The 27,377-nt window shown below is 45.6% G+C and overlaps 1 protein-coding gene across 1 annotated transcript in view; it reads left to right on the top strand.

Moving 5' to 3' along the window:
* Positions 1–27,377, top strand: part of ENTPD2 (ectonucleoside triphosphate diphosphohydrolase 2) — a 336,940-nt gene that overhangs the window by 147,597 nt on the left and 161,966 nt on the right. The window contains exon 2 of the mRNA XM_085611195.1: positions 4,740–4,857. Coding sequence (XP_085467321.1) covers positions 4,740–4,857 — 118 coding nt within the window. The remainder of the gene's footprint in view (positions 1–4,739; positions 4,858–27,377) is intronic.

The raw sequence follows: 27,377 nt of genomic DNA, 5'->3' as shown, positions 1-27,377 counted from the left end.
GTATTATCCTGAACATATGAGTATGACAACCTGAGGAGTTGTCGTAAATGTTTAATTACTTTTTAGTGCCTTAAATATCATGCTCTGTATCCAACTCCCCATTTTTATCTGTCTTCTTCACTATTAGTTTGGTTTCCTTTCTTGCATTCTCTTGGTCTCTTTCTCTCTCACAGCATTATCTCTTCAATACTTACCCACCTCTGTCTCTTACATTATTTCATCTCGCTGTTCCTCCCCTACATCTTTCTCTCTTTACCCCGCCGGTTTCCTTTCTCTCCCTCCTCTCCTCATATTCTCTCCTAATTCCGAAATTCCATCTCTATATTTTTGTTTGTTTCTTTGTCATTCATTCTCTACCGCTCCCTCTGTCTCTCTCCTGCACACTAATTCTCTAACTCCCAATTTCTGTCTTTCTGTCTCTCTCATTTCAATATTTATTGGGATACTTTCCACACAAACTCTTTTGGACCGGAAACGGTTGTGGAATTTGGTGCACATACTCTATGCTGTCTAACTTGAATTGCCCCGGTTGCCCCCATTCGATCCAGACTCTCCTTGGGTTACAGACGTTTATGTTCCCTTTGGGCATATAATGAATAGACATATGTGTGATGAGTGTACAACGGGGGTTTATCTTTCCTTGAAAAACAAGCATTGGCATAGCCAATAGGTGTCGCTTTTGGGACCTTATAAGTTTTGAGCCATGCAACAGTTGATGTTGTTGCACCAAGGATATTATGCTGCATAACTAAATACTTATAAGGTCCCAAAGGCAAGACCTATTGGCTATGCCAATGCTTGTTTTAAAGTGACCTTGTCCCTCACACCACTCACAATTAACCTCTTAATCAGCCAGTGCTGTTAAAATAACCTCACTTTTTAACACAAAATGCATTGGCGTACACGTGGATGTGGCCTCTCACTTCTAACCTGTGCACTGTCTGGTCTTGTGCAATAGGAGAAGCCTTCATGGAAGATGGACCGCTAAATTGGTCTGTCCCCACTTGTCACACAGTCATGTGAGGACATTTAGATGGCCAGGGACTGGCCAGCTACCCAAGAGCACCCATTCCAAGTAGGTTGGATGCTGCATTTCAGGATGGGTGGGCTGAGGGTTCCTCTGGACCCCTAAAACTAAAAGATGCACTGAGCCAGCAGTACACCATTGTATTAAAGGCTCATGCATGATTTCCTGTTGTGGCCAAATAATGACCCTCTGTACTTCACTAGCCACCCCGCCCTCTGTACAAGTTTTTGCTGTATAGCCAATACATTGGCTATATTGTGATGTTTACCCAACTGTAGAGATCCATGGGGGAAAAACGGAGGAGAGCTATAGTAAGCCCCCATGGATTATCCCATTCATTCTGCAACATGAATGTTTAGTTGCTCCCAAAGGTGAATTGATGCATGTGCAGGTGGGTGGCAGAGATCAAAGGGTTGAGGACCCACCCCCGGTACGCCATCAGTGGAACAGTGGACCTGGGTCAGCTTTGTTCACCAGTACCCACACTGCTAGCTCTGATTTCCACACTCGCGTGCCCTTTGCTCTGCGCTGGGCTGGTTCCGTCATTACGTGGTCTCTTGTAAAGCGGAGTACAACTTGTGTTGTCCTCGTGAGAGGTGAAGGTTGAACAGTGTATTAATAGCGTTGTTGAATGTACTGTATACTGGCACCATTGCCAAGGCTGACAGCTGCTGGACTCTAAGATCCAAAAAGAGAGACTGGGCCTGAGGAGGGGCAACCTGTAGTGGAAGCGAAAGTTATTTGCTGTGGACATCACATTGCAGTAGCATTGCTGCTGCCTGAGCTCTGGCAGACACAACTACTAATGGGGACTCACTAAGAATTCAGTGGAGTCCTGAATTTCCAAAGGGTCCTTTAGGGTTGCTTTGCTTTCGGAGCAAAGAATATAATTACTTTCCTTTTTTGCATTGGCTTGTAGGGTTGGCTTTATTCATTTTAAGGAATGAACGGGTAAACTGGATTGTTGGTGGTGACTGGAAAGAGCGTGTTCAATCTTTGAATGTACTGGACGCCTTAAGAAGGACCAGTGTTGGTTTAGGGCCCACCATGCCACTGTTGGCCCGTATGAGTTAAGAGGTGATTTGCAATGACAGTCAACTAGAGATTTGTGTGCAAGTCAGACCTGGTTTTCTGGGCCAGCCTTCTGTAGACCCCTTCTTCAGACTAGTTTTGACTCTGCCGGTCTGCCTAGCTCCCGCAAGGATTCCATACTGCATCCACTGCTCAAGCTGGACAGTCATTCTTCTGCCCTGAGTAATAGACTGATTTCTCTTTCGGATGTGGATTGAAGCATTTTTTGGAACCAAATTTTACTGCATGAACAAGATTGAGCCATCAAGAATGATCTCCTTCCACGTCATCAGACCGTATATAGGCAAGGTTGTAAAATGATGGATACACTTTTGGTTTTACTGTTAGGGTGTATGAATCTGTTACTGTGCAAAGGATGAACCTATGTGCTTGCTTTGTAGATTTCACTTCTGTGTTTGATGGCGTTCAATGGTAGCTGCTGGTCGGGAGTCGGCGGGGAATCAGTAACACTCCTGCGGGGAATCGAGCTACTGTACTCTCCTATGTAGACCAAGCTAAGGTGGGAAGCGAGTCAGACCTGATTAGGGACGATCTGTGTTGATAGAAGCCTATAGCCGGTATTTGTGCTGACACCCATGTTCTACTGACTCTACATGGCAGACTTGGGGCTAGCTTTGCGTGTGAATCCAACTTGTCCACCAAATTAAGTCCTCTCCGTGTGCAGCTTCTGCTCTGTGCAGATGATGTGATGGTTTTGGATCTATGGGAAGTACACGGGAAATGTGCAGTAATATAGACAGATGATTCACTATGACGTCTGTTCTGGGGAAGGGTCAGCCATCTTCAAGGTCGGTGTTCTCACAGAGTACAACAATTACCAGTCTCACATCCAACTACACACACTAACACGTCCTTACCGGCCATTATCCAGATCCCAGACGTCAAGTGTATATACCCATGAGCTGGAGGAGCTTTAGTTTCCCAGCCTTTCCCACTATGACAGTTTCTTGCTGTTGGTGCCTCTCTAGGTTACCTGCTGCAGCGATAGGCCAACACTCCTTCCCCCAACCATCACCTGGCATGGGAGGCGATCTTGATCCAGCAGCTGCAGAGAGAGCACTTTCTACCCTGGTTTGTGTTCATTCGCGATCTCTTTGATATTCTTGAGTGGTCCAGAGAGGTCAAGGACCAGGAAAAGAGGCTGACACAGTCTTGTGGCTTCCTGGTGGTTCAGCACTTGCTTGAGGTCACATAGCTGCTTAATAGCACAAAGGCACATACAGCAGGTCATGCGGTTGCTTGGAAGCACACCAGTAATAATTGATGGTCACACAGCTGACCAATACCAGTAGTGTAGACAGAGGGTCAGAAAGCTACCCAGGAGCACAGGATTGCTGAGAGATCAGATAGTTAAAATGCTGATGATGGGTCATATGAGTGTCCGGCATCATAAGAGTAGCTATTGATTAAATGGCTTCTCTGTAGCAGAGATTTTGTGTAAAGCGATCCCGAAAAAAAGAAATTCAAGTGGCTAATGAATTTCATTTTTTAGTATTGTCTGATATTTCTTATGAGACTTCAAGAAGAAGATGGGAGTTTAAACAAAGGATGCATAAGTTTAAAAATGACCGTACTCTGGTACAATTGCTGCAACCAGCACAATTAAAAGTGCTTTGGTTACATTTCTTCCAGAGGCTAGCAGATTTCTAATCAGCCTAAAACTTCTTAACAGAAATTCACGAGTTTCACTCACCCGCAAAGAAAGTGGTAGGATTAGCTGTAGAAATATATAGGTTATAGTGATTATGATACCGTATGTTTGAAGTGTTACACATGTTCTAGCTGTCACTACAGGTAGAGCTGTACTGGTCTGGTGTATTCTCGTGGTCACATATATAAGGTAGGGAGTGGTAAATACCAAGCGATTTAAGAAACCCAAGTGGTTAAAGCTGGGAACAGAGTAGTCTGTGCAGCCACATGGAAAATCTGAGCACGAGAAAACACAGATCGAGCTATTCTTATCCTTTGGTGCAAACAAGTAGACACTAATGTTGATGTCCAGGGAAATGCAGGCAGAACTGTGTAAAATAATTTGTGAGGGCTTAAATAAAAGTGTCCCAAAGATCGCATAATGAGTATTCAGAGCTCTTATCCCCCTCTTTCTCTCTCTGCACCCGGCGTGATTTCTCCCCATTTATGGCGGTCTCCTTTGCCCACCTTCTACATTCTTCCCCTTGGCTAGCTTTCTTGATATCCCCTTTCACTCCCTTCTCCCTCTTTACCTGTTCACCTCCTTTTCTGCTGCACTGTTGTAATGAGAAGTCCATCTAGCAGAGGTGCAGAGTATGTAAGATGGTTTATTTATCTTCGTTGCAGGTAAGTAATACGTTCCAATAATAAGCTTCAGTGATGAGCCTCCCCAGGAGCAGCCTCCCTGCTGCTCAGCCCATACTCCAGTGACACTCGAGCACCTCACAGGCCCCCTAACAATCCAAGGCATCCCCGTGCACCAACATTCTGCACCGCACACTCACACTGGCCGAGCAGCAGGTATAACATGCACTCTGTGTTAACAATGTCTAAGCTTCTTACTCGCCTTCTATCTCACCCACATCATGCTTCACTCCACTCTTTTCTCTGTTATGTGCTAACCAGACTTATTTTTTTCCTTGTCCCACAGTATGGAATTGTGCTGGATGCGGGGTCTTCACATACTAATCTGTTCATATACAAGTGGCCAGCAGACAAGGAGAATGACACTGGAATAGTCAGCGAGCATCATAAGTGTGAGGTAAAAGGTAAGTCAACTAGTTGTATTGTGGGGGCACTAGCTTTGTCACAAATTTTAAAATGGCTTTTCACGTGCTGTAGCGCTTCGAACCAGCCTGTGTTGTAGTGTGTACCATCATCATGGCAGGAACCAGATAATCCTACCGGGCACAAGAAAAAACACAACACCCACAGCCGCGACCAGATGACAACCCTCCGCATCAAACCGATAAGACCAAAACGACTACAAGAACCTCATTCTCACTGGCAACACAGAAACAATGGAAATAACTCGAATTGCTCAACAATAGGCACCTGTAAATAACAAAATGGTATCCTTCTTGGCTAGTACGGTTTGGTTCCAATAAAAAATTCCATACACCATATGAGAACTGGTGAAATTTCTACCTCTTTAATGTTGGAACTACAAAATTGCATAAGTGCGTTCTCCCTTATTTAACAGTTATCATGTGAAATCAAGCACAGTGCTGTACAGTGTTGATACTCGTCTGGCTAAAAGGCACCTTGTGCTACACTCTGCAACACATTTTTTTTTGTTTTTTTCTAAAATAATTTATTTATATATTTAGTTTATTACAGAGTTTTATTTAGCGCGAACTTGACCCGGTATCGGGCATCAGAGCGCTTTAAATAGCACCAGTTGCGTTACATGAGGACACATTCATTTTTGTTAAGCACTGGGAGATTAAGTGATTTGTCCAGAATCACAGGGTGTGTGTCAATGCCGAGACTCTTGAACCTGGTTCCCCAGATTAAAGGTCTACTGCCCTAGCCATTAGTCCAACTCCTCTCCCCGAAATGAACGTTTCGAAATAACAGTGAAAAACCTCACAAATTACATCACAATGAATTATCCATATACATGGCAATGTCACTAATATTGTAAAGCCCACTATTAACTCCGGTCCTTGGCATTAATTTCACATATGGAATCTTTGCACCAATCTGCATAAGAATATCATCTCAAATTGCATAGCAAAGAAAGGAAACTGTATGGCTTACTGCAAGCCTTATACATGCCTAATATCGACCACTGGGCTTCAACAGAGTAACGCACTTCAGCGCCTTATCAGGGGTAGTATGCGCTATATAATAAAATAAAAACCGTAACAGTACTGTACAAAACCCAAATCTAACAAATTATACTCCAATGTCCCTCAATGCCTCTAAATATTATTTGTTACCCTTCGATTCTATAAAATCAGATTTTCAACTGCAAATTTGACGTTTTTTTAGGGGACTGAATTTAATTTCTAAGCACAGTGACTTCAATTTTAAGTCATATACTGCCCTTGCGATTGCTGCAACTGTGGTCAACTAGTATGAATGTCTGAACAGGCTTAAAAAAGAAAGCTCTACCTGGAGACTCCCCTCAGAGGACTGAAAAAGTTTTTAGGGTGTAGAAAGTGCGACAGTTTGGTCTGGTAAGAAGTATGTGTTGATACAGACACGAAGATTAACCAGTCCACGTTATCTGGTTCGGAGTATTCTTATGTACATGGTCCTATAGACCGAGTTTAGAAACCCACGGGCGATTGAGAATTGCGCTGTTTTGAACAATGGGAAACTGTTCTTTTAAGAGCCCAAGAAAAACCTTGAAGACACAGTGTTGATGCCACCCTTCCTGATCAAGAGTCAGATGCGACCCTTGACCCTGTGTTCAGGCAGGTCGCTCCCCACGCCGCACAGCCAGCACCACCTGTCTGTGCTGTGCCTCTCCACCGCTGCTGCCGCGAGTTCTAGCCTCCTGTGGCTGCTCTCATTTTGCTCTGCTGCCACTGTAATTTCACTCGTATTCTTGCTTGTTTCCCCCCTTGTTTCACTGTAATTTCACTCGTCGTCTTGCTTGTTCCCCCTGTTGCACTGTAATCTCGCTCGTCTTTCTTGCTTGTTTCCCCCTTGTTGCACTGTAATTTCACTCGTCTTCTTGCTTGTTCCACTATAATCTCTCTCGTTTTTTTGCTTGCAGCCACACTCCGTTTTCCCGCCGCTGCGTCCCCTGCGGCCCCGCCCCCCTATCTTGCCCATTCGCCAGCCCACCCACCTCCATGCTGCCCCTCCCTCCCACCTCCCCTTCTTCATGGCGGCCGCGCAGCAGGCGTGCTCAGCGGGCGCGCCGCTGGTGCGCCAAAGGCGTGCCTATGGCAAGCCAGTCTGCGCCCATCCGCGCCTGGACCGCGCCCAGCGCCAGACCACCTGGCCCCCGCGAACGCCACGACGCACGACACCACTATGACACCAGCACCCTCCACACCGGCTGATCACACACCTGCTGCCGGGCCGCCCCGAAGTGCACCCATGAACCCTTCTCCTGCCGGAACTGCAGCTACACCAGCCCCCAAACCACCAGCACGTCCACCAGTTTAGGACGCAACAGCCTCCGATGTATTCTACTCAACACCCACTCCGCCCGCAAACACGCCATCGAACTCTGGGACCTCCTCGACTCTTCTTCCCCAGATGTCGCCTTCCTGGTGGAGACCTGGATGAACCCCTCCTCTGCACCTGCCATTGCCATCCCTGACGGCTACAAGATCACCCGCAGGGACCGCACCAACAGAACAGGAGGAGGAATCGCCATTGTCCACAGAAACACCCACAGAATCTCGACCAGCACCGACACGCTTATTACCGCCGAACATCTGCACTTCCAGATCCACACCGACCCCAACACCACCCTCAGAGGAACCCTTATCTACAGACCCGCCGGCAGCAGTTCCGCAACTCCATCGCAGACTTCCATCAGCACGCACGCCCATGCTTCCACGGACTACATCCTCCTCGGAGACCTGAACTTCCACCTCAAGAACACCAACGATAGCAACTCCACCACCCTGATCGACAACCTCATCAATCTCGGACTCAAATAGCTCGTCACGACTCCCACCCACTCTGCCAGACACACACTCGACCCCATCTTCTCCGCCAGCAACCACATCACCTTCAGCCACACCACCGAACTCCACTGGACCGACCACCACTGCGTCCACTTCACCTTCGAGAAACCTACCACGCACCACCGCACACAACAGACCCCCCCCCACTGCAGCAGGAGCAAAATCAACGAAGACCAGCTAGCCACCAACTTCGCCAAAATCCCACCAACGGACACTACCGACACCGACTCCACCACCCTCAACCTCAGGCATTGGATCAACGACTGCGCCAACACACTCGCCCCGATCAAGAAACCCTCGAACAGACGCACTGACAGAAGAGCCATCTGGTTCACCGCCGACCTCCAGGCATCCAAGTAGGCCTGTCGTAGACTCGAGAAGAAGTAGCTCCACGAACAGACACCAGACAGCAACACAGCCTACAAGAGCGCCATCCGCAGACACCACCAACTCATCCGAACCGCCAAAAGGACCTCCTTCAAAGACCGCATTGACAACAATGCACACAACAGCAAAGAGCTCTTCAACATCGTGAAGGAACTCTCCAACCCCAGCTCCAACTCTAACAACACCCAGCCATCAGAAGACCTCTGCGACTCCCTAGCCACCTTCTTCCACCGCAAGATCGCAGACATCCACGACCGCTTCAGCAACCAGGCCCCCCCAACAGATGCAGTCACCTCAGATGCACCGCCCCCCAAACCACATTAACCCCCTGCTCTCCTGGACACACGTCAACGACGAAAACCCCATCAAAATCATGAACACCATCCACTCCGGCTCACCATCTGACCCTGCCCGCACCACATCTTCAACAAAGCAAGCACCACCATCGCACCCCATCTCCACAAGATCATCAACCACTCCTTCAAGACCACCACCTTCCCGAAGAGCTGGAAGCACGCCGAGATCAAAGCCTTATTTAAGAAACCCAAGGACCTCCGGCCCATCTCCCTCCTCCCGTTCCCGGCGAAAGTCATCGAAGATTGTCAACAGGCAACTGACCTCCTTCCTCGAAAAGAACAACATCCTGGACCCGTCCCAATATGGATTCCGCAGCAACCACAGCACCGAAACAGCTCTCATCGCCGCCACTGACGGCATTGGGGCCATGCTGGACAACGGAGAAACCACGGCCCTCATCCTCCTGGACCTCTCGGCCGCCTTGGACAAAAACTGCCACCACACCCTCCGCACACGCCTCCACAAAGCACTGGACTGGACCACCTCCGTCCTCGCCGGCAGAACCCAGAGTGTCCGCCTCCTGCTATTCCGCTCTAAAGACACCAAGATCATCTGCAGTGTACCCCAACGATCGTCCCTCAGCTCGACACTCTTCAACGTCTACATGGCACCGCTTGCCAACATCATTCGATCGCATGACCTCAACATCATCTCATACGCCGACGACACCCAGCTGATCCTCTTCCTTACCAAGGCCCCTACCACCGTCAAATCCCATCTCCATGAAGGAATGAAGGCCATCGCCGAATGGATGATGAACAGCTGCCTAAAACTGAACTCTGACAAGACGTAGGTCCTCCTCATCGGATCCACCCCCTCCGTGTGAGACAACACATGGTGGCCGGCTGCACTGGGAGCTGCACCAATGCCCACCGACCACACACGCAACCTGGGAGTCATCCTGGACTCCGCGTTGTCAATGACCCAGCAAGTAAACGCCGTCTCCTCCTCCTGCTTAAACACCGTCCGCATGCTCCGCAAGATCTACAGAGGGATTCCCACTAGAACCAGACCCTCGTCAGCAGCAGACTGGACTACGGCAACGCTCTCTGCACAGGAACCTCAGTCAAACTCCAGAAATGACTACAAGGCATACAGAACGCCTCTGCACACCTCATCCTTGACATCCACAGCCACATCACTGCCCACCTGAAAGACCTGCACTGGCTCCCAATCAACAAGAGTATCACCTTCAAGCTCCTCACCCACGTTCACAAAGCACTCCATAACACCGGACCAGCGTACCTCAACGAACGACTCGCCTTCTACACACCGACTCGCCAGCTTCGCTCCATTGCCCTCGCCACCGTCCCCTGCATCCGTCGAGCAACCGCCGGTAACAGATCGTTATCTCACCTCGCCGCAAAAACCTGGAACACCCTCCCCATCCGCCTACGACAGACCTAAGACCTACTGGCCTTCAGGAGACTCCTCAAGACCTGGCTGTTCGAGCAGTAGTAGCACCCCCCCCCGCGCCTAGAAACTCTCACAGGTAAGTAGTGCGCTCTACAAATGATTTGATGGATTGATTGATGCAGAAACAAGGGTCCGTGTGGACAACTGAGAGAGGAGTTGTAAGTTACTTCTTAGGTCTCGTCTAAAGACAGCTTTAATGGTCTGTTGTCCAATACCTATTGAGAATAATAGATAATACTTGTTGTCAAACTCCACCATACGGTTTACAGAAGGTAAACATTGTCCTCTTTGCCCAGTTGTTCATAGTAGGCCTAGCTGAGGTTTTCGTCCAGAAAGTATTCATGGCTTCCATTCGCCAACTTTATCCCTAGGAGGTTGACTTGACTCATTCTCTGCCAAACGGTGGTTAGAGCTGGTGATCTTCTCCATCACTAGGGGTTTAAGAATCGGTGCTTTTTTGAAAATGGTTGGGATAATTAAAAAAAACACTGGAAAGTTTAAAAAAAAGAAACTGATTATCACTTCTTAACCAAGATCTAAAAAATAAAGCAACAACAGATGTAAAAAGCAGAAGAGAAGCAAACAATAAAAATATTATTTAAATGAAATGCATAATAATGTCTCATGAAGATTTATAAATCTGAAAGCATATCCAGGAAAGACCTTGCTTGGCCAGTCGAAAGTGTGGCTGTTGACTGACATGCAGAAAGGAGTATAGAGATAGACATAGAATTTATATACTAAAAACCACATGGGCCTGTAGAAAAAAATGTTCAAATAAATGTGAGCGTACAATCCGTGGAAGGTTAAAAGAAAAGCTGTGGTAGAGAATTCCAGATGCAGGGAGCATTTTACTGAAAGGCTTATTGGGGTTTTGATAATTGATAATTGAAAAAAGCAAAACAAATTATATCTGTGTGGAGTAGATCATTAATGGAAGTGGAAAATGAGCCTCAGCTGATGCATCTACATGTGCTCGAGTATGTAAATTGCTGGAACTTTAAAGCTTGAAATACAGCAGCTAATTTTGTAAAAGTTCATCTGTAATACTCATGGAAACCTGTAACTTAAGCAGAATTGGGAAATATGCAATAGCTTAATAGTAACCGGTCCACTATAATCTCCTGTGCTATGCTGTTTCCACTGTTTCCTTTAAGGCTGGCCACTTTGCCGCCTAGGTTCACAGTCTGTTGTACAGTATGGGTGGCCACCTTCTCCTCCAGTGAATGGCTAAGACTAACATTCTTCTAATGGGATTGTAGATCTGGCCAGTTGGAGGCTGTAAGCCAGTACGCCTCTTCTGTGGATGAGAGGTCCCTGATTTCTAGGTCGAGCCTAAAGGCCGCGCACATGCGCTGCTCTGCAAGGCATGCTGTAATCCCTTTGTGGAGTTTAAACACACCCACCTCTTTTCATTGGTTGCTTGGGCTGCCTTTATAAATCCTAGCGTTTTTGTTCGTGAATACGGTACATTTGTCCCGCCTTGTGGCTGTTTTGTTCATGCCCTGTGGACTGCCACTGTTACATGGATCCTTTTGATATGAGCCATATGTTTTGGTACTCTCACTAGTTTTTATTTTGCCTTGGCTTGCTTTCTAACTTTCCTGTTGGTGTTTCACTTTGCTCCCGTCCCCATCCTGTTCGTGTTGACTTTGCTCCCGCACCCCCTCCCATTGTTCCGTGTTCACTTTGTTCCTGCAAAGGTCTCACCGTAGTTTGTCTTTCTTCCCATCCCCCTCCCGTTTTCCATATTCCCTTTGTGCCTGCCCCCCTCCCGCCGTAGCTTGTTGTCTTTCTTCCCCACTCCCATTGTCTGTATTCTTTGTCCCCACCCCCTCCCATTGGCCGTGATGTCTTTCTTCCCGCCCCCCCCTCCCGTGACCCACACAACCTTCTCTGTGGGCAACGTCCATCTTTCCATAAACATACAATGTACTGTGTAAGGCCACCCCCTTCGCTTTAACTGTGTTCTGCTCTGGTGCATATAGGCAGTTTCTTGTAGCTTAATTTCCCTGCCTCAGACCCCATCAGTGGCTTTTACAGGCCTCTCTGCCTTCCCTGTGATCCAATGGACCGAATGCAGGTGCCTGCAGTGCGGCGAGCGTCCTGAGCTGCAGCGGAGTATCTTGTGGTGTCAGCGGGCCGTTCTGGTGCTTGGAGTAAATACAGTTCTGCATGTGCGGCTGAAAACCCCCAGCAGTGCATCTCGTGCTTGGAGCCCACTTAGTGCATGCTAGTGAAGCCGCAACTCCCCTCCCCCAGCACTATTGTGTGCTTGCAGCACTCAGTTTAAGCTAGTGAAGCTGGATCCCCTCAGTGTAGCCAGCAGGCCATCTCGTGCTTGGAGCACACGTGAGGGCAGCTGCACTTAACCAGTTCCCTTAGCAAACCTCCTGAGGCAATACTAACAGATCACGCTGTTCTTTGGATTGTAAGCTTTGTTGCATCATCAGCCAGCCATCTCCATTTCATTACTGCAACACATTTCTTCAGCCGTGGTGTTGGGCCTGACCGTCTGGCAAGGACACTGTTATATGCTGTAATTGTACATATTATTTACACATGTCTCTTTAAAGATTAGAATGTATTGTGCTGGGTAATCTAGAGTTTAGAATGTAACTTGTACAATATCATTCTTACTGGGATCTTGAGTTGGAGAAGTCGTGGGTTTCATATCTCTGGATTAAATCCTTTTACTTATAAAGAAGAACCAGATTTGTAGTCTTATTTCTACCTTATCCCTATACTACATATATTGGCGACGATTGGGATTATTTTGAGGATTTTTGTGGAACCCACCGACCGTTTTTGGACAAGCTACAAAAGTTCGTCTTCAACTTTATTCATTTTCAACTGATTCAAGACAAACGGCACCTACGTGAGTGTATTCTCATGTAAAACTTAAGAGACTGCTATTTTCGCTGCTTTTTGCTTAAGCTTAAGCTTCTTGGTAGAAAGATTTGGAACTGCGTCAGTGCTAAAACCTTGTTGGTTTAAATTTCGTCAAATTGCGCAGCCTGCGTTACCTACACGGAGATACTCGTGAGTGTTTGGTTCGCTGTGGCTGATCTAATTTCATTGAAAGCACTCTACCTTGACGCCAAGTTTCCGTTGCAGCTTGCTTATTTTGAATTCTCGCCATTATTCGACTGGAGTCGCGGGAGCAGTCGCGGGACCAGGCGCGTATCTCAGCAACATCGGTCATCAGCACATCGTCTACGTCTACGTCACGTCGATTTCACACGTCTCATCGTCATTGCGAGATTCTCGCTCAAGCCGCCATCTTTGATTGGGGAATAGAAGCACATTTACATTACGAATTGAAAATATCCCGTTTTTTTTTTTTTTTTTTTTTTTTTTTGGATTCTCTATTTATTACGGAGATCGAGTATATGGAACAATTGGCTGTATAGCTCGTCGAAGGAGAATTATTTATTTATTTTTTTTCTCTTCAAGTGTCATGTACTTTTGTCTTAATCTGTTTCTTTGAATTTAATGATATTTACGTTCTTTACTACTGGTATAGGTGATGTTATTGTTATTAATTAACCTTTTTTTTTAGGTTAATTAATAATTAATATTTCTTTGTCAAAATTCATACTGTGTATTCTGGGCATATAATTATATTGTAAGCATGTCATCATCTTCAGCAAACAATGTCATGCAGCCACCGCCATTTTTAACAAATCCAGGTAAACCACTTATACCATGGCATAGATGGTTTAGAATTTTTGACAATTATTTAGAAGCTATTGATGCTACGAAATACTCTGCAGGAAGGAAAAAAGCATTATTGTTTAACCATTTAGGTAATGCTGGTCAAGATGTTTTTGATAATTTACCCGTAGTAACAGCTCCACCCAGGGATGATAGTTGGAATGTATATGCAGAAGCCTTGGCTAGATTAGGTAAACAATATGTAGATGAGCCTTCCGTTATGGTTGAACGTCACCTATTTTTTAAGCGTAAACAAACACAAGAGGAATCCATTGAGGATTACTTAGCTGTGCTACGTGTTCTAGCAGCAAAGTGTCAATTTGCTTCCCAATTGGACACTTATTTGCGTGACCAGTTAGTATTTAACTGTCATAATAAGAAAATACAAGAACGTATTTTAACATGTAAGAACCCTTCACTAGATGAGGTTATGGACATTGCAAGGAGTATTGAACGTTCTGTGGTGTCGTCAAAAATTTTGACACAGAATTCTTCCAGTAATGTAGATTCTAAAGTTTTGCAAGTTGATGGGAGTGCTGACAATAATGAAACAAATATTAGTGCAGTGTCCACGAAAATGAAAGTTAACAGTTCTTCTGTAAAAAAAGGTTCATGTTATCGATGTGGTTCTAAGTACCACATGGGGAATTCACCCAATTGCCCTGCACAAGGAAAAAGATGTAATACATGTAAGAAGATTGGTCACTTTTACACAGTATGCAGATTTTCTAAACATAAAAGTCAGATCAATAGCTTAGACATTGAACAGGAGGATCTTTGCAGTGCCATGAACAACATGTTATCTACAATTGAAGTAAATAGTTTACGGGGTGATGTAAGAAGGTGTAAAGGACCGTTATGTAGCGTGTCTATTGGGGTTATTGATGTGAATGTCATGGCGGATTCAGGATCTCCCATAACTATTTTAGATGAGATAACATTTTGCAAGTTTTGGTCAAAAGTTCTTTTGAAACCTACTGATGTAAATCCTAAAGCATTTGGGGGGTTTGACATTACCATGAAAGGATATTTTTCGGATTCCATCAAGTTTATGGGTAGAGAGATTTACACAAAGGTGTATGTTGCGGTGAATGGCAGGGACATTCTGGGGTGGCAAGATCAGGCAGATCTAGGAATTATTTTGAGACCTGGACATATAGAACCTGTTACTTTAGGTGATCTGCCTATATCAACTATTGTACATAAACATGACTTAGGAAAGCACAATGTGGATGATGTCAACAATATTGTAGCAAAGTATCCTAGCGTGTTTTCTGATAAGATAGGATTGGTTAAAAATTTCCATCATACTATCAAACTTAAAAAAAATGCTTTTCCTATTGTTCAAAAGTGCAGACCTGTGCCTTTGTCTGCTAGAGAAGATTTACGGAAGACTTTGAATGATTTGTGTGCACAAGATATTATAATGCCTGTTGAGTCGTCTGAATGGGTTTCTGCGGCTGTAGTGGCTCGCAAGAGTTCTGGCGAGATCCGCTTATGTGCAGATTTGAGAGTCTTGAATAGAAATATTGTTGTGGATTACCATCCACTTCCTAAAATCCAAGAGATGTTAGCTAATTTAGGTGGTAGCAAATTCTTTAGCACTATTGATTTAAAATCAGCTTACCATCAAATTCCATTGTCTAAGGAATCTCAATCTTTAACCACTTTTGTGACACCTTTTGGTGTCTTCATGTATAAACGTATGCCGTTTGGGTTAGCATCTGCTGCTAGTGTATTCCAACGTCACATGGACAAGTTGTTTACCGGAATGAAAGGCATTCAGGCTTTTCAAGATGATATTTTAATTCATACTCCCACTCTTGAGTCACACTATTCACTTCTTGATAAAGTTTTACATATATTAGAAGAGGCTGGTATGACTGTCAATTAAGGTAAATGTAAATTTATTACTCAGGAGGTGGATTATCTGGGGCATAATATTTCTGTTGATGGTATCAAACCTAAATTATCTCTGGTCAATGCCATTAAAGAAGCTCCGAGACCTTTAGACAAGGATGCATTGAGAGCTTTTTTAGGGTTGAGTGAATATTATGCTCGGTTTGTGCAAAGTTATGCGATCATTGTACAACCCCTGAGGGACCTGTTAAAAAAGAATGCGAAATTTCTTTGGTCTGAGGAAACTCAAGTGTCCTTTGAAAAGGTTAAAAAGTTAATTTTGGAAGCACCTGCTATCAGAGCTTTTTCTCATGGTCATAGTTGTGTTGTTACCGTGGATGCTAGTTCAAAGGGTCTAGGCGCAGTTTTGAGTCAAATGGTGGAGGGAAAGGAATTCACTATAGCATTCGCGTCAAGATCTTTGAGTAGTGCTGAATTAAATTACAGCACTATAGAACGTGAAGCTCTAGCATGTTGTTGGGCTGTAGAGAAATTTAAAATGTATATCTGGGGTTCAAGATTTCAGTTGTTCACTGATCATAAACCATTGATATATATGTTAGGTGACAGTAATTCCAACAAAGCCTCCACTCGTTTGATCAGACTACTTGCTAGATTACAGGAATTTCATTTTGATATCAAGTACATTCCAGGTGGCAAGAATGTCAGGGCTGACTGTTTGTCTAGGATTCCCTTGGAGTGTGATGTTTCGGAGGGTGATAGCAATACCGATTCTGACGTGGTGTTTAGCATTAGTGATATCACACATATGACTAAGTTATCGGAAGAGGAATGGATGGAAGGTGCACAGAAAGATTCTTGTTTGGAAAGGGTGAAGAAGTTTTTGGTTCAGGGATGGCCATGTGATAGAAGTTTATCTATGCAGGACAAATGTTTCTCGCAAGTGGCGCACGAGCTTTCAGTTGTCAATGATATTCTTCTTAGAGATGACAAAGTTGTACCACCTGAGTGTTTAAGGAGTAAAATTATAGTGCTTGCGCATGAGGGACATTTGGGAATTTCCAGTACGATTAGGAAAATCAAAGATGTGTATTGGTGGCCAGGCATAGATAGTCAAGTCAAGTTATTTGTGGATAAGTGTCCTGAATGCTTGTGTTCTGACAAACACTGGCGTAATTCTACTTCCCCTTTGTGTCCGGTTGAATGGCCTAGTGGACCATGGCAAAAGTTGGGGTTGGATTTTTCAGGTCCTTTTAACATACTTGGGAATGACAGCAAATTTTTGATTGTGGTTATTGATTATTTTTCTAAATGGTTGTATTTCTCTTTTGTCAGGAGTTCAGATTCCAAGGCAGCTATTTCTTTTTTGCAGCGTTTGTTTTTGATTGAAGGGCTGCCTTCCCAGATTGTTACCGACAATGGTACCCACTTTGTGTCTAATGACTTTGAAAAATTTCTGAGTGAAGTTTCTGTAAAACATATTTTAGTGCCATTGTATAGTCCTGCCTCAAATGGGTTGGTTGAAAGAGCCAACAGAATGTTGAAGGAAGGGGTACAAACTGCCTTGAATAATGGGTTGGATGTATATAAGTATATTTGTGATAAGATTTGGAGTTATAATGTGACTCCCCATTCTACCACAAACTTGTCCCCATATATGTTATTGAGAGGTAGGAAACCGGTCACAATGTTTAGTCCATCATGGCTGAAGGGTAAAGTAGAGCTTGGTAATCACCATGAGATTGATTGGCAAAAAGTTAGGACATATGTAAGAGAGAAACAGCTATCGTATAAAGCTAACTATGATGCTAGAAAACATGTTAAGGAGGTGGATTTGGTTCCTGGAGATTGGGTACTCATAAAAAAGCCTATTAGAGTTGGGAAAGGTCAATCAAAATTTTCGGAACCAGCTAGGGTTATAAAGGTGGCTAGAATGTCAATTATGTTGCATGATCGTGGATGGTGGAATCGGAATGCTTTGATTAAACTCAAAAAGGGTCAAGAAAAAATTATTTGTGATAAGTTGAGATCTCAAGGTAAATTGTTTGATCATTCGGATTGGTTTAATTTAGGTGATCTGAATGGCAAGAATGATAAAAATGAGTTGTCTTCTCATTTTTCTAATTCTTTGTTAAGAGAGGGGGATGGTGACAATGGTTCTAGGAATAACGATTCAGTGATCTGTAATGACAGTGGTGAAACTAGAAATGTAAGTGGTTCTGGTGACCACATGTTTGTAAGGCAAAGTTCTCGTATTAGAATTCCTTCTTCACGAAATAAGGATTTTGTTTATTATTATTGTGATATGTTTAATGCTGTTTATTGTTTTCATTTCATTTGTAAAAAGGGGGATGTGTTATATGCTGTAATTGTACATATTATTTACACATGTCTCTTTAAAGATTAGAATGTATTGTGCTGGGTAATCTAGAGTTTAGAATGTAACTTGTACAATATCATTCTTACTGGGATCTTGAGTTGGAGAAGTCGTGGGTTTCATATCTCTGGATTAAATCCTTTTACTTATAAAGAAGAACCAGATTTGTAGTCTTATTTCTACCTTATCCCTATACTACATACACTCAGTACCTCTTAGATTTACAAGCACAATTCTTTAGACACTTGGCAGTATGGTAAGGTTAGAGTGTATGAAATGGGGATGATGTATTCACATGGGGATTCTAGAATGTAAGCACCTGGAAAGCACTTGTTGTCATCGGTGCAGGGAAGCAGTCATGGGTCCATCTGGAATAAAGTTTCAATTTCAACTATACACACTTGATGCTGCTCTTGCGTTTTCCCCATTATGTGTTCAAACACTTTGATTTTAAAGGTAACCAAGCTGCCAAGGTAATGTGTAGTTTCGTCTGCACAACTGCCCTCAGCAATTAAACTAAATACCCAAAAGCTTGCCCCCCTGAGGTAGCTTCACCAATGGAAAGAGCCAGGGGCTTGCCTCAAGGTGACAGGCAGTCACTGAACAGATGTGCTGCGCCATGCCATTCACTCTGCTCACATCCATCCTCCCAAACTTTGATGGTGACCTGCATAATTGGGCTAGATAACTGACCAGATATACCAGTGCTTCTTGGAGACAGAGCTAACTGTTGGGAGCTGCCATGCAAATACTCTATTTTCCTTTAAATGTTAAGTAAAGTACTTTCTGGAAGGCCACAGAGGTGGAGCTCCCCGTGGAGGGGTGAGTGTTGAAGAGGTATTAACCCTTGTAGAGTGGGACTCAACCTTGCTTCTCAGAATCTCGGGCTCCTCGCTTTGTAATTTTCTCCATCCCCACTGTTTGGGCCACGCAACATACATTGTAATGTGGGCTTCCTTCAGTGAGAAGGATCTCTTTAGTGCATGCTTATTATGCTCTCTAGGACGCAGTGCACAAGCCTTTAGAGCGAATCTTTGTTGCCTTTCATTATTAGGTGTATTACTTTGGTCCATGTTATGGAATAGTCCCCGTTCACATCCTGCCATAAGTTTGCTTCCTTACGAGAAGCAAGGCTGACAGTGAAAGAGGCACAGTTACTGACCGCCTTGCTTCTCGTAAGAAACGACTTTAAGTACAAAGTGCGTTTTTATACACCGCGTGCAGGTTTTCAAAACTCATATATAAAAGGCATTGTCGTTTACAATGCCAATAGCTCTAGCTTTTGCAAATTCGAGACCTATTGCATTGCAAATGCTTGTTATATCTATTCCGTTGCCCCAGCTGTCTGGCAGGAGGTTTCACAGTTTTTTGCAGTTTCTTTAGATTCGGTCTGTACAATCTTTCACTTGGCGCTGGCTGCCAGCTATTTAACCCCTTCACTGCTAGGCCTTTTCCCCCACTGTGCTAAGCCTTTTTTTGGCTATTTAGGGTAGTTCGCGCTTAAGCCCCTGTAACTTTTTGACCACATAAGGTATTCACACCAAATTTGCGTCCTTTTCTTCCAACATCATATGTATTCTAAAGGTACCCAGGGTTTGTAGATTCCCCTGGAGGGGACCCAGAAATTAGCCAAAATATAGCTACAATTTTTATTTTTTTGGGAAAAATGGGGAAAAAAGTGCTGCAAATGAAAGAGTCTGTTTTTTTCCCCTGCAAATGGTATCAACAAAGGGTTTGTGGGGCTGAAATTACCATTTTCCCAGCTTTTAGGGACTGACAGACGTTTGTCAGAAAACCAACAATTATTACAGTTTTTGCATTTTACTGGGATATAGCCTATTTTTGCTATTTTTTGTGCTTTCAACCTTCTTCCAGTTAATGGTAGAAATGGGTATGAAAGCAATAATGGATCCTGGAAAGCTATACATTTTAGAAAGGTAGACATAATTCTGAATTCAGCAAGGGGTCATTTGTGTAGATCCTTCAAAGCTTCTTTATAGAAACTAACAGTTGAATATAGGAAAAATTGAAAATTAGTTGAAAAAATCAGCCATTTGTGCCAACGTTTTCACCTGTAACTTCTTCTAATTGTGACAGCTGTTTGAAAGCAATATACTGTTACATCTGCTGGACCTTTCTGGTTGTGGGGATATATAGGACTTGTAGGTTCACCAAGAACCCGACGAACCCAGAGCCAATAACTGAGCAGCGTCTTGCAATGGTTTTTTATTATGTACCTGGTATACAACAATTATTTTGGGAAAATATATACATGGAAAAATTGGTTTGAAAGACACATATATTTATTTCTGAAATTGGAAAAAAATACAGAGTTTAGAAACAATAGTTATTTGCAGAATTCCATAATTGGGAGTACCCATACTAGCATGAGAATTGTAGGTCATTTTTCACAAGACTTCTTTTTTACACTTCGTCTTTCATCTGGAAGGCAGAAATGCATCAAAAGTCAATAGGTAATATCAGTTGCTCTACAATTCTGTGTTACTCCAAGTCTCCCGATAAAAATGGTACCTCATTTGTGTGGGTAGGCCTAGTGCCCACGACAGGAAATGGCTCAAAATGCAACATGGACACACTTTATTTTTACAGTGAAAACTGACCCTTTTTTTGCAAAGTGCCTAGCTGTAGATTTTGAACCCTAGCTCTGCCGGCACCTAGGGAAACCTAGCAAACCTATACATTTTTGAAAACTAGACAACCAGGGGAATCCAGGATGGAGTGACTTGACTGGCTCTCACCAGGTTCTGTTACCCAGAATCCCTTGCCAACCCAAACATTTGTCCAAAAAACACATTTCCCTCACATTTCTGTGGTGGAAAGTATTGGAATCTGTGTGGATCCACAAAATAAAAATTCCACCCACCCCGCATTCTCCAAAGTCTTGCGAGAAAAATGGTACCTCACTTGTGTGGATAGGCCTAGTGCCCTTGACAGGAAACGGCCCAAAACGCAACGTGGACACACCACATTTTCACAGTGAAGACAGACCTTTTTTGCAATGTGCGTAGCTGTAGTTTTTGAATCCTAGCTCCGCCAGCACCTAGGGAAACATAGCAACCCTATACATTTTTAAAAACTAGACAGCCAGGGGAATCCAGGATGGGGAGACTTGACTGGCTCTCACCAGGTTCTGTTACCCAGAATCCCTTGCAAACCTAAACATTTGTCCAAAAAAACATCATCCTCACATTTCTGTGGTGGAAAGTTCTGGAATCTGCGTGGTTCCACAAAATTCCACACACCCTGCGTTCCCCAAAGTCTTCAGAGAAAAAAGGTAGCCCACTTGTGTGGGTGGGTCAAGTACCTGCGACAAGTAAGGGCCCAAAACCTATTGAGGCGACCCCAAAATAACAAACCAACCTGGTTTTGCAAGGGGGGTCCCATGAGATTTTTGGCCCGGGCTCGGCGGCCATCTAGGGAAGCTTACCAAACCTACACATTTCTGAAAACTAGACACCTGGGGGAGTCCAGGGACGTATGGCTTACGTGTGTCCCCCAATGTTTTCCTACCCAGATTCCCCTGCAAACCTCATTTAGCTGAAAAAATCACTTTTTAAAAAAATTTCTGTGTGGGAAACTTCTGGAATGTGCGTGGATCCACATATTTCCTCCCACCCAGCCTTCTCCCAGGTCTCCCGATAAATGGTACCTCACTTGTGTGGGTAGGCATAGTGCCTGCAATATGAAATATCCCAAATAGTACTGTGGCGACTTCAAAATTACCTATAACAGAACTACCTGTTTTTTTTTGGGGGGGGGGGGGCACCTGTGGTTTTGGCCCCAGCCTCGGCAGCCATCTTGGGAAACTACCATACCCAAACATTTCTGAAAACTAGACATACGGGGGAGTCCAATGAGATATGGCTTGCGTGGAACTTCTAACGTTTTCCTACCCAGAATGCACTGCAAACCTCAAATTTAGCTGAAGAAAACCCATTTTCCACATATGTTTGTCTGGAATCACCGTGCCGGCACAAATGGCCTATCCCACAGCGTTCCCCCTCAGTATCCCGAGTAAAATTATACCTCACCAGTGGACCAGCAGCAAGTCACTACTCACACACCGCCTGCCGAGCGCCAGTCCAGGCACGCCGCCTGCCGAGCGCCAGTCCAGGCACGCCGCCTGCCGAGCGCCAGTCCAGGCACGCCGCCAGCCGAACGCCAGCCTACACACACCCACTATCACATTTAGGATTTGTTTATACAAAAAAGAAAACACAAACAAATTGCAAATAGATACAAATCTACTAACACAAAATCTGAAACTAAATACATTGCACAGATGCCAACCTTGAAACTGAACAAAAAATATAAAAACAATAGAGGCTAGGCAGTTCACTTTACCACTCATGGATGCTCCCAAAAATTCTTTTGCATGTGGTACATTCTAAAACCAGCAGTCACACACCGCGCAGGGTTAGAAGGACACTCTGGGCAGTACATACGAGTCTCCTTCTGCGTACCTCTTTGCCAACAGACTCTACATCTCCTACTGGGAAAGTCTTTTGAGGGTGTGGGAGGAATGTGATCAGGAAAGTGGCGATCTTTCAATCTAGTCACATCCTCCACCACTCCAACTCTAGGAGCACTTGCCTGTTCCACTACAACAAGGCGGCCTATTACAGACTCTGTAAACTTAGCAATAGTCATATTTGACTCAGGACAACAATCCTTGACTACACCAAAAGCATTAAAGGTTGCCAAGTGGAAAAGATGGATAGCCAACTTTTTATACTAAATGAAAGTCTTACGAAGAGCAGTGTAAGGTACCAACCTCTGATCTACCCTATCAACACCACTCATGTGCCTATCATAGTCTAAAATGCACACAGGTTTGCGCGCTTCAGCAACCTGACCGCAAACAGTCCCAGGTGAAGTGCTGTCATCATGGATGGTAGTCAGCATGTTGCCATCTCTCCTGTCTGAAAACTTGACAGCTAGAAGTTCCTTGCAACACAACGCACTGTCCCTGCACAAGTTTTTGACAAACAAGTTCTTTTGGGAAACCTTTACGGTTCAAGCGGATTGTGCCACAAGCAACAGTGTCCACTTTGGCCAATTCCCTGAACAACTGCACACCAGTGTAGAAGTTATCTACATATAAATGGTGACCTTTGTTAAAAAGTCCTCTACCAAGTTCCCACACAATTTTCTCAGTCACTCCAAAAGTGGACGGACAACCAGGGGGTTAATCCTGGATTTCTTATCAGTGTACACCCTGAAATTAGAGACATATCCAGTCCTACTGTCACAGAGCATATACAGCTTAATTCCATAGCGTATCCTCTTATTAGGAATGTATTGCCTAAAAGCCAAGCGGCCCTTGAACAAGACCAAAGACTCATCCACTGCTATTTCTTGTGCTGGAGCATAGATCTCAGAAAATCAATCTACAAAGTGATCAATGACAGGCCGAATCTTAAAAAGGCGGGCACAATCAGGGTGATCTCGTGACCACACTAAACCATTATCTACAAAATGCAGCATCCGAAGAAGACACAAATACGTATCACGACTTATGACTGCCGTTAAACCCAAGAACATCTTCATCTTTTCCAGATTAGTGGGAGTCCACCGGGTAGCTCTAGAGTTGGGCCTAAGGCTGGCACTGATGTCCCTCGAAAACTGTTCGGCATACAAATTAGTCTGCTCAACAATCTCTGCCAAAAATACGTCGTCCATAAACAACTGAAAAAAATGTATCGGCAAAAAGTTTTCACTATTCACTCTACACCCTGGAACACCAGTAAAGTCTGCCAATTCCTGCTGCACGATGCCTGGGGCAACCCAGAGGTCAGCACTTCCAACGGGAAGCCCTGCAGCTTCAGGCTGCAGCCCAGATGCCTCTTGCTGCACTATCTGCACATCAATGTCCTCCGCTAAAACAGGCACTTCATTCGCACTGAGAGTAGCTTCATCATCTGATGATTCCATGTGGAGAGAAAACTCGCTGTCTGAATCTTTCACTCCCTCCTCTGCCTCAGATGCAGAGTCAGTCTCTGAACCATGGTCCAAGGAAGACTCAAAAAGCATACCAACAACCTGCTGAGCAGTAATCCTGTGGCTAGCCATTATCCTTACTAAGAAAGGAGACTGCACAAACAAGTCAACAACAACCAACACTGTGCAAAATAAGTAAGTAAAAAGAATGTGTGCCTTTATCACAAAGATCTATATACTCAAACTATACGATTCACTTGCAAGAGACCGCTACACTCGCCAGCACCTACTCTGCATAGACACAGCAAAAATCAACGATATCACACTAGAAAAAAACAACAAAAAAACAATTACTCACAAGACAACAAAATACACTTCGAGCACAAATGCAAAAGGTTTTTGTCACTCAAAAAACAGAAGCCAAACATACTACTATTACACCATTTTGCAAAAAACACGTTCATGCAGAGAGAAATGAAACTCATTTACATTGTACAAAAAAAGTCTCTTACTAAACACATGCAACTACACAAACAGAACCACCAGTAACGAAACCGTGACCTGAAACAGTCTAAAGAGCAAAAACCTTGAACTAGAACAAAAAGGGAGAAATAAAGCATTACAATTGCAATTCACAAGAAATGAAACAATTAACATTATAACACGCTTTGTCACTACCCAAATGGTCAATCTTCCAGATGGGCCTTCAAATAGGGCTGAGAAAAATGAGGGGTCATCTTGCCCAAGGGATCGGATGAGGTTGTCTGCCCGGCCGATCTGTCTCCCAGGTGGGGCAGAAAACAGCAGACAGAAATGTGCTCCCCTTGCAAAAGAAATAAATCCCTGGTGCCTAGTAGGGTTTTCTGCCTCACCCCCCCCCCCCACGCCTAGGGCAGAAAGGCCAAAAAAGAGGGGCAGATCTGTAACCAAATTTTACCCCCTTGGAAGCAACCATGTCGGTTCCATTACACACAAAACAAAATACCCCGGGCCAGAAACACCAAAAAATGCAGGCGATCTGTCCCCAGGGGGGCAGAAAAGTCTTAAAAATAATTTGCCTATAAGGAAGCGGCCCTTGCCCAAAGGGTCGCTTCCTTTAACTAAATAAGGAATCTCTGGAATGACCCTTGACCCTGTTTAGGCAGGTCGCTCCCCACGCCGCACAGCACCACCTGTGTTGCGCCCTTGAGCCCTTCTGTCGCTCTGCCGAGAGTTCGAGGCCCTCCTCCACCCGCAGGCTACCACCTGCGCCTCATCCCTGGTGGCCAGTGGTAGGCCATAGGTTTCTACTTGCTTGCTTTGTTTTTTCCTGTATTGTAATTGTTTTAATTGTTTTCACTGTACTCTCTTTTTGCCCCTTCATTCCCCCTGTTTCTGCTGTGCCCCTCTTTTTCCTTCTGTACCATTCGCCGATCCCACTTTCCCGCCGCTGCGTTCCCTGCGGCCCGCCCCCCGCTCCCATTCGTCTGCTCCCTCTTCCCAGCTGCTCTTCCCTCCCACCTCCCCTTCTTATGGCGGACGCTCTGCGGCCGCGCCGCTGACGCTCCGAAGGCACGCTTAAGGCAAGCCCGTCTGCGCCCGTCCCCGCCTGGACTGCGCCCAGCGCCAGAACCCCTGGCCCCCGCGAACGCCACAACACCCGTCTCTGCTACGATGCCAGCACCTTCCATGCACCTTCCATGCACTCAACACCGGAAGAGCACACACCTGCTTCCAGGCCACCCCGAAGCGCACCTAAGGACCCTTCTCCTGCCGGAACTGCAGCTTCACCAGCAGAAGACGCGCCTATCCACCCACCAGAACAGGATGCAACCACCTCAGGTGCATACTCCTGAGCAACCGCTCCGCACGCAAACACACCGTCGAACTCTGGGACCTGCTCGCCACGTCCTCCCCGAATGTCGCCTTCCTGACAGAGACCTGGATGAGCAACTCCTCGGCACCCGACATCGCCATAGCCATCCTGGATGGCTACAAGATCACCTGCAGAGACCGCACCAACGGAGTAGGAGGTGGAATCGCCATCATCCACAAGTCCACACTCAAGGTCTCAACCAACTCCGAGGACACCCTCAACACCGCCGAACACCGGCACTTCCAGATCCACACTGATCCCAACACCACCCTCAGAGGAACTCTGATCTACAGGCCCCCCGTACCCAGGCCACAGTTCAGCGACTCCATCGCCAACATCGTCAGCACACACGCCCTTGCGTCCACGGACTACATCCTCCTCAGGGACCTGAACTTCCACCTCGAGAACAACGACACCAACTCCGCCACCCTGATCGACAACCTAGTTAACCTCGGACTCAGCTCGTGACAATGCCCACCCACTCCGCTGGCCACACGCTTGATCCCATCTTCTCCACAAGCTCCCACGTCTCCTTCAGCCACACCACCGAACTCCACTGGACCGATTAACGCTGCGTCCACTTCACCTTCGAGAAGCCGACCACGCACCACCGCACTCAACAGATCCCCCACCGCTGCTGGAGCAAAATAACAGAAGACCAGTGTAAAATCAGGAAAGTTCTCCAAGTTGTTGAAGAAGATAAGTTTATTTATTAGAAGGAAATGTCCCATCCATCAGCTAGGTTCAGTCAGGTGCAACTGACTTGCTGGCCACACACTTACATTCTATTGCTATGGTGCTACTTAAACAACAACTGAGGCTCTTAAGGGAACAGTATTGAACATCAAATAGAAGATCCGATATAACACACCTTCCTCCCATGCATTAAAACACATACAAGCAAACCCAAAAAACGAATAAAAAAAAACATTAAAGAGATTGCATAGGGGGCGTGGCCAAGATGGCGGGGTGAGCGGACGCTTCCTCCCGTAGCTCCTCCGGCCCGGCCAAGCTTGAGCCCTTTTCTTACGCTTTTCTCCCCCCGCTGAGGCTCAGCGTGTGAGAGGAGTGCGGCGGAGCACCTGGCGCGCACGTTGTTGTCGCTTTGGTTCGGATCGCCTCGAGGGAAGTCACCCAAAAGTCCGATCGAGTTCGAGGAGCGACGGAGGGCCTGGGAGGCGGAGCGCATCGGAGTGCTGTCCGGGCGCCTCGGCTGGGCCTGGTGCTGAAAGCTGCGATCTGGAGGCAGTCTGACCCGTCGCTCGACGGAGGGTGAAGGAGCTCTGTGGGCTGGGAACCGGCGGTGCGGAAGACTTAGGACGGGTGCTTTGGCACTCAGACTTGTGTCGGCGACACTTCGCACTGTGTGGGCCCCTGTCCCTTGGCCGCAGTACGGCGGACTCTTTGTTGGGGTCGGACCATCTGGGCCCCTGCGTGTGACAGACTGAAACCGGCGGTGGAACTTATCTGATGGCTGTGCGTTTGTGGGGCCCCGGTGGTGTCGCCGGGCCTGGTCGTTCTGCCCTGCCCCGCCCTGCCACCATTTTGTCCCAGAGGGATCAGTGGTGTTGGCCTTCAACGGAGCCCTTGCTGGTGGATGTATGTGACCGTCACTGCTGCCGGGCTGACTCTCTGAGGGACGTGCTGATGAGGAGCCCCCCACTGTAGCTTCCATTGCTGTCTCGGATGGGCACCCGCGGC

Source organism: Triturus cristatus, chromosome 1_2 (assembly GCF_964204655.1).
Source record: "Triturus cristatus chromosome 1_2, aTriCri1.1, whole genome shotgun sequence".
NCBI classification, from domain to species: domain Eukaryota; kingdom Metazoa; phylum Chordata; class Amphibia; order Caudata; family Salamandridae; genus Triturus; species Triturus cristatus.
This window is presented reverse-complemented; position numbering and strand designations above follow the sequence as displayed.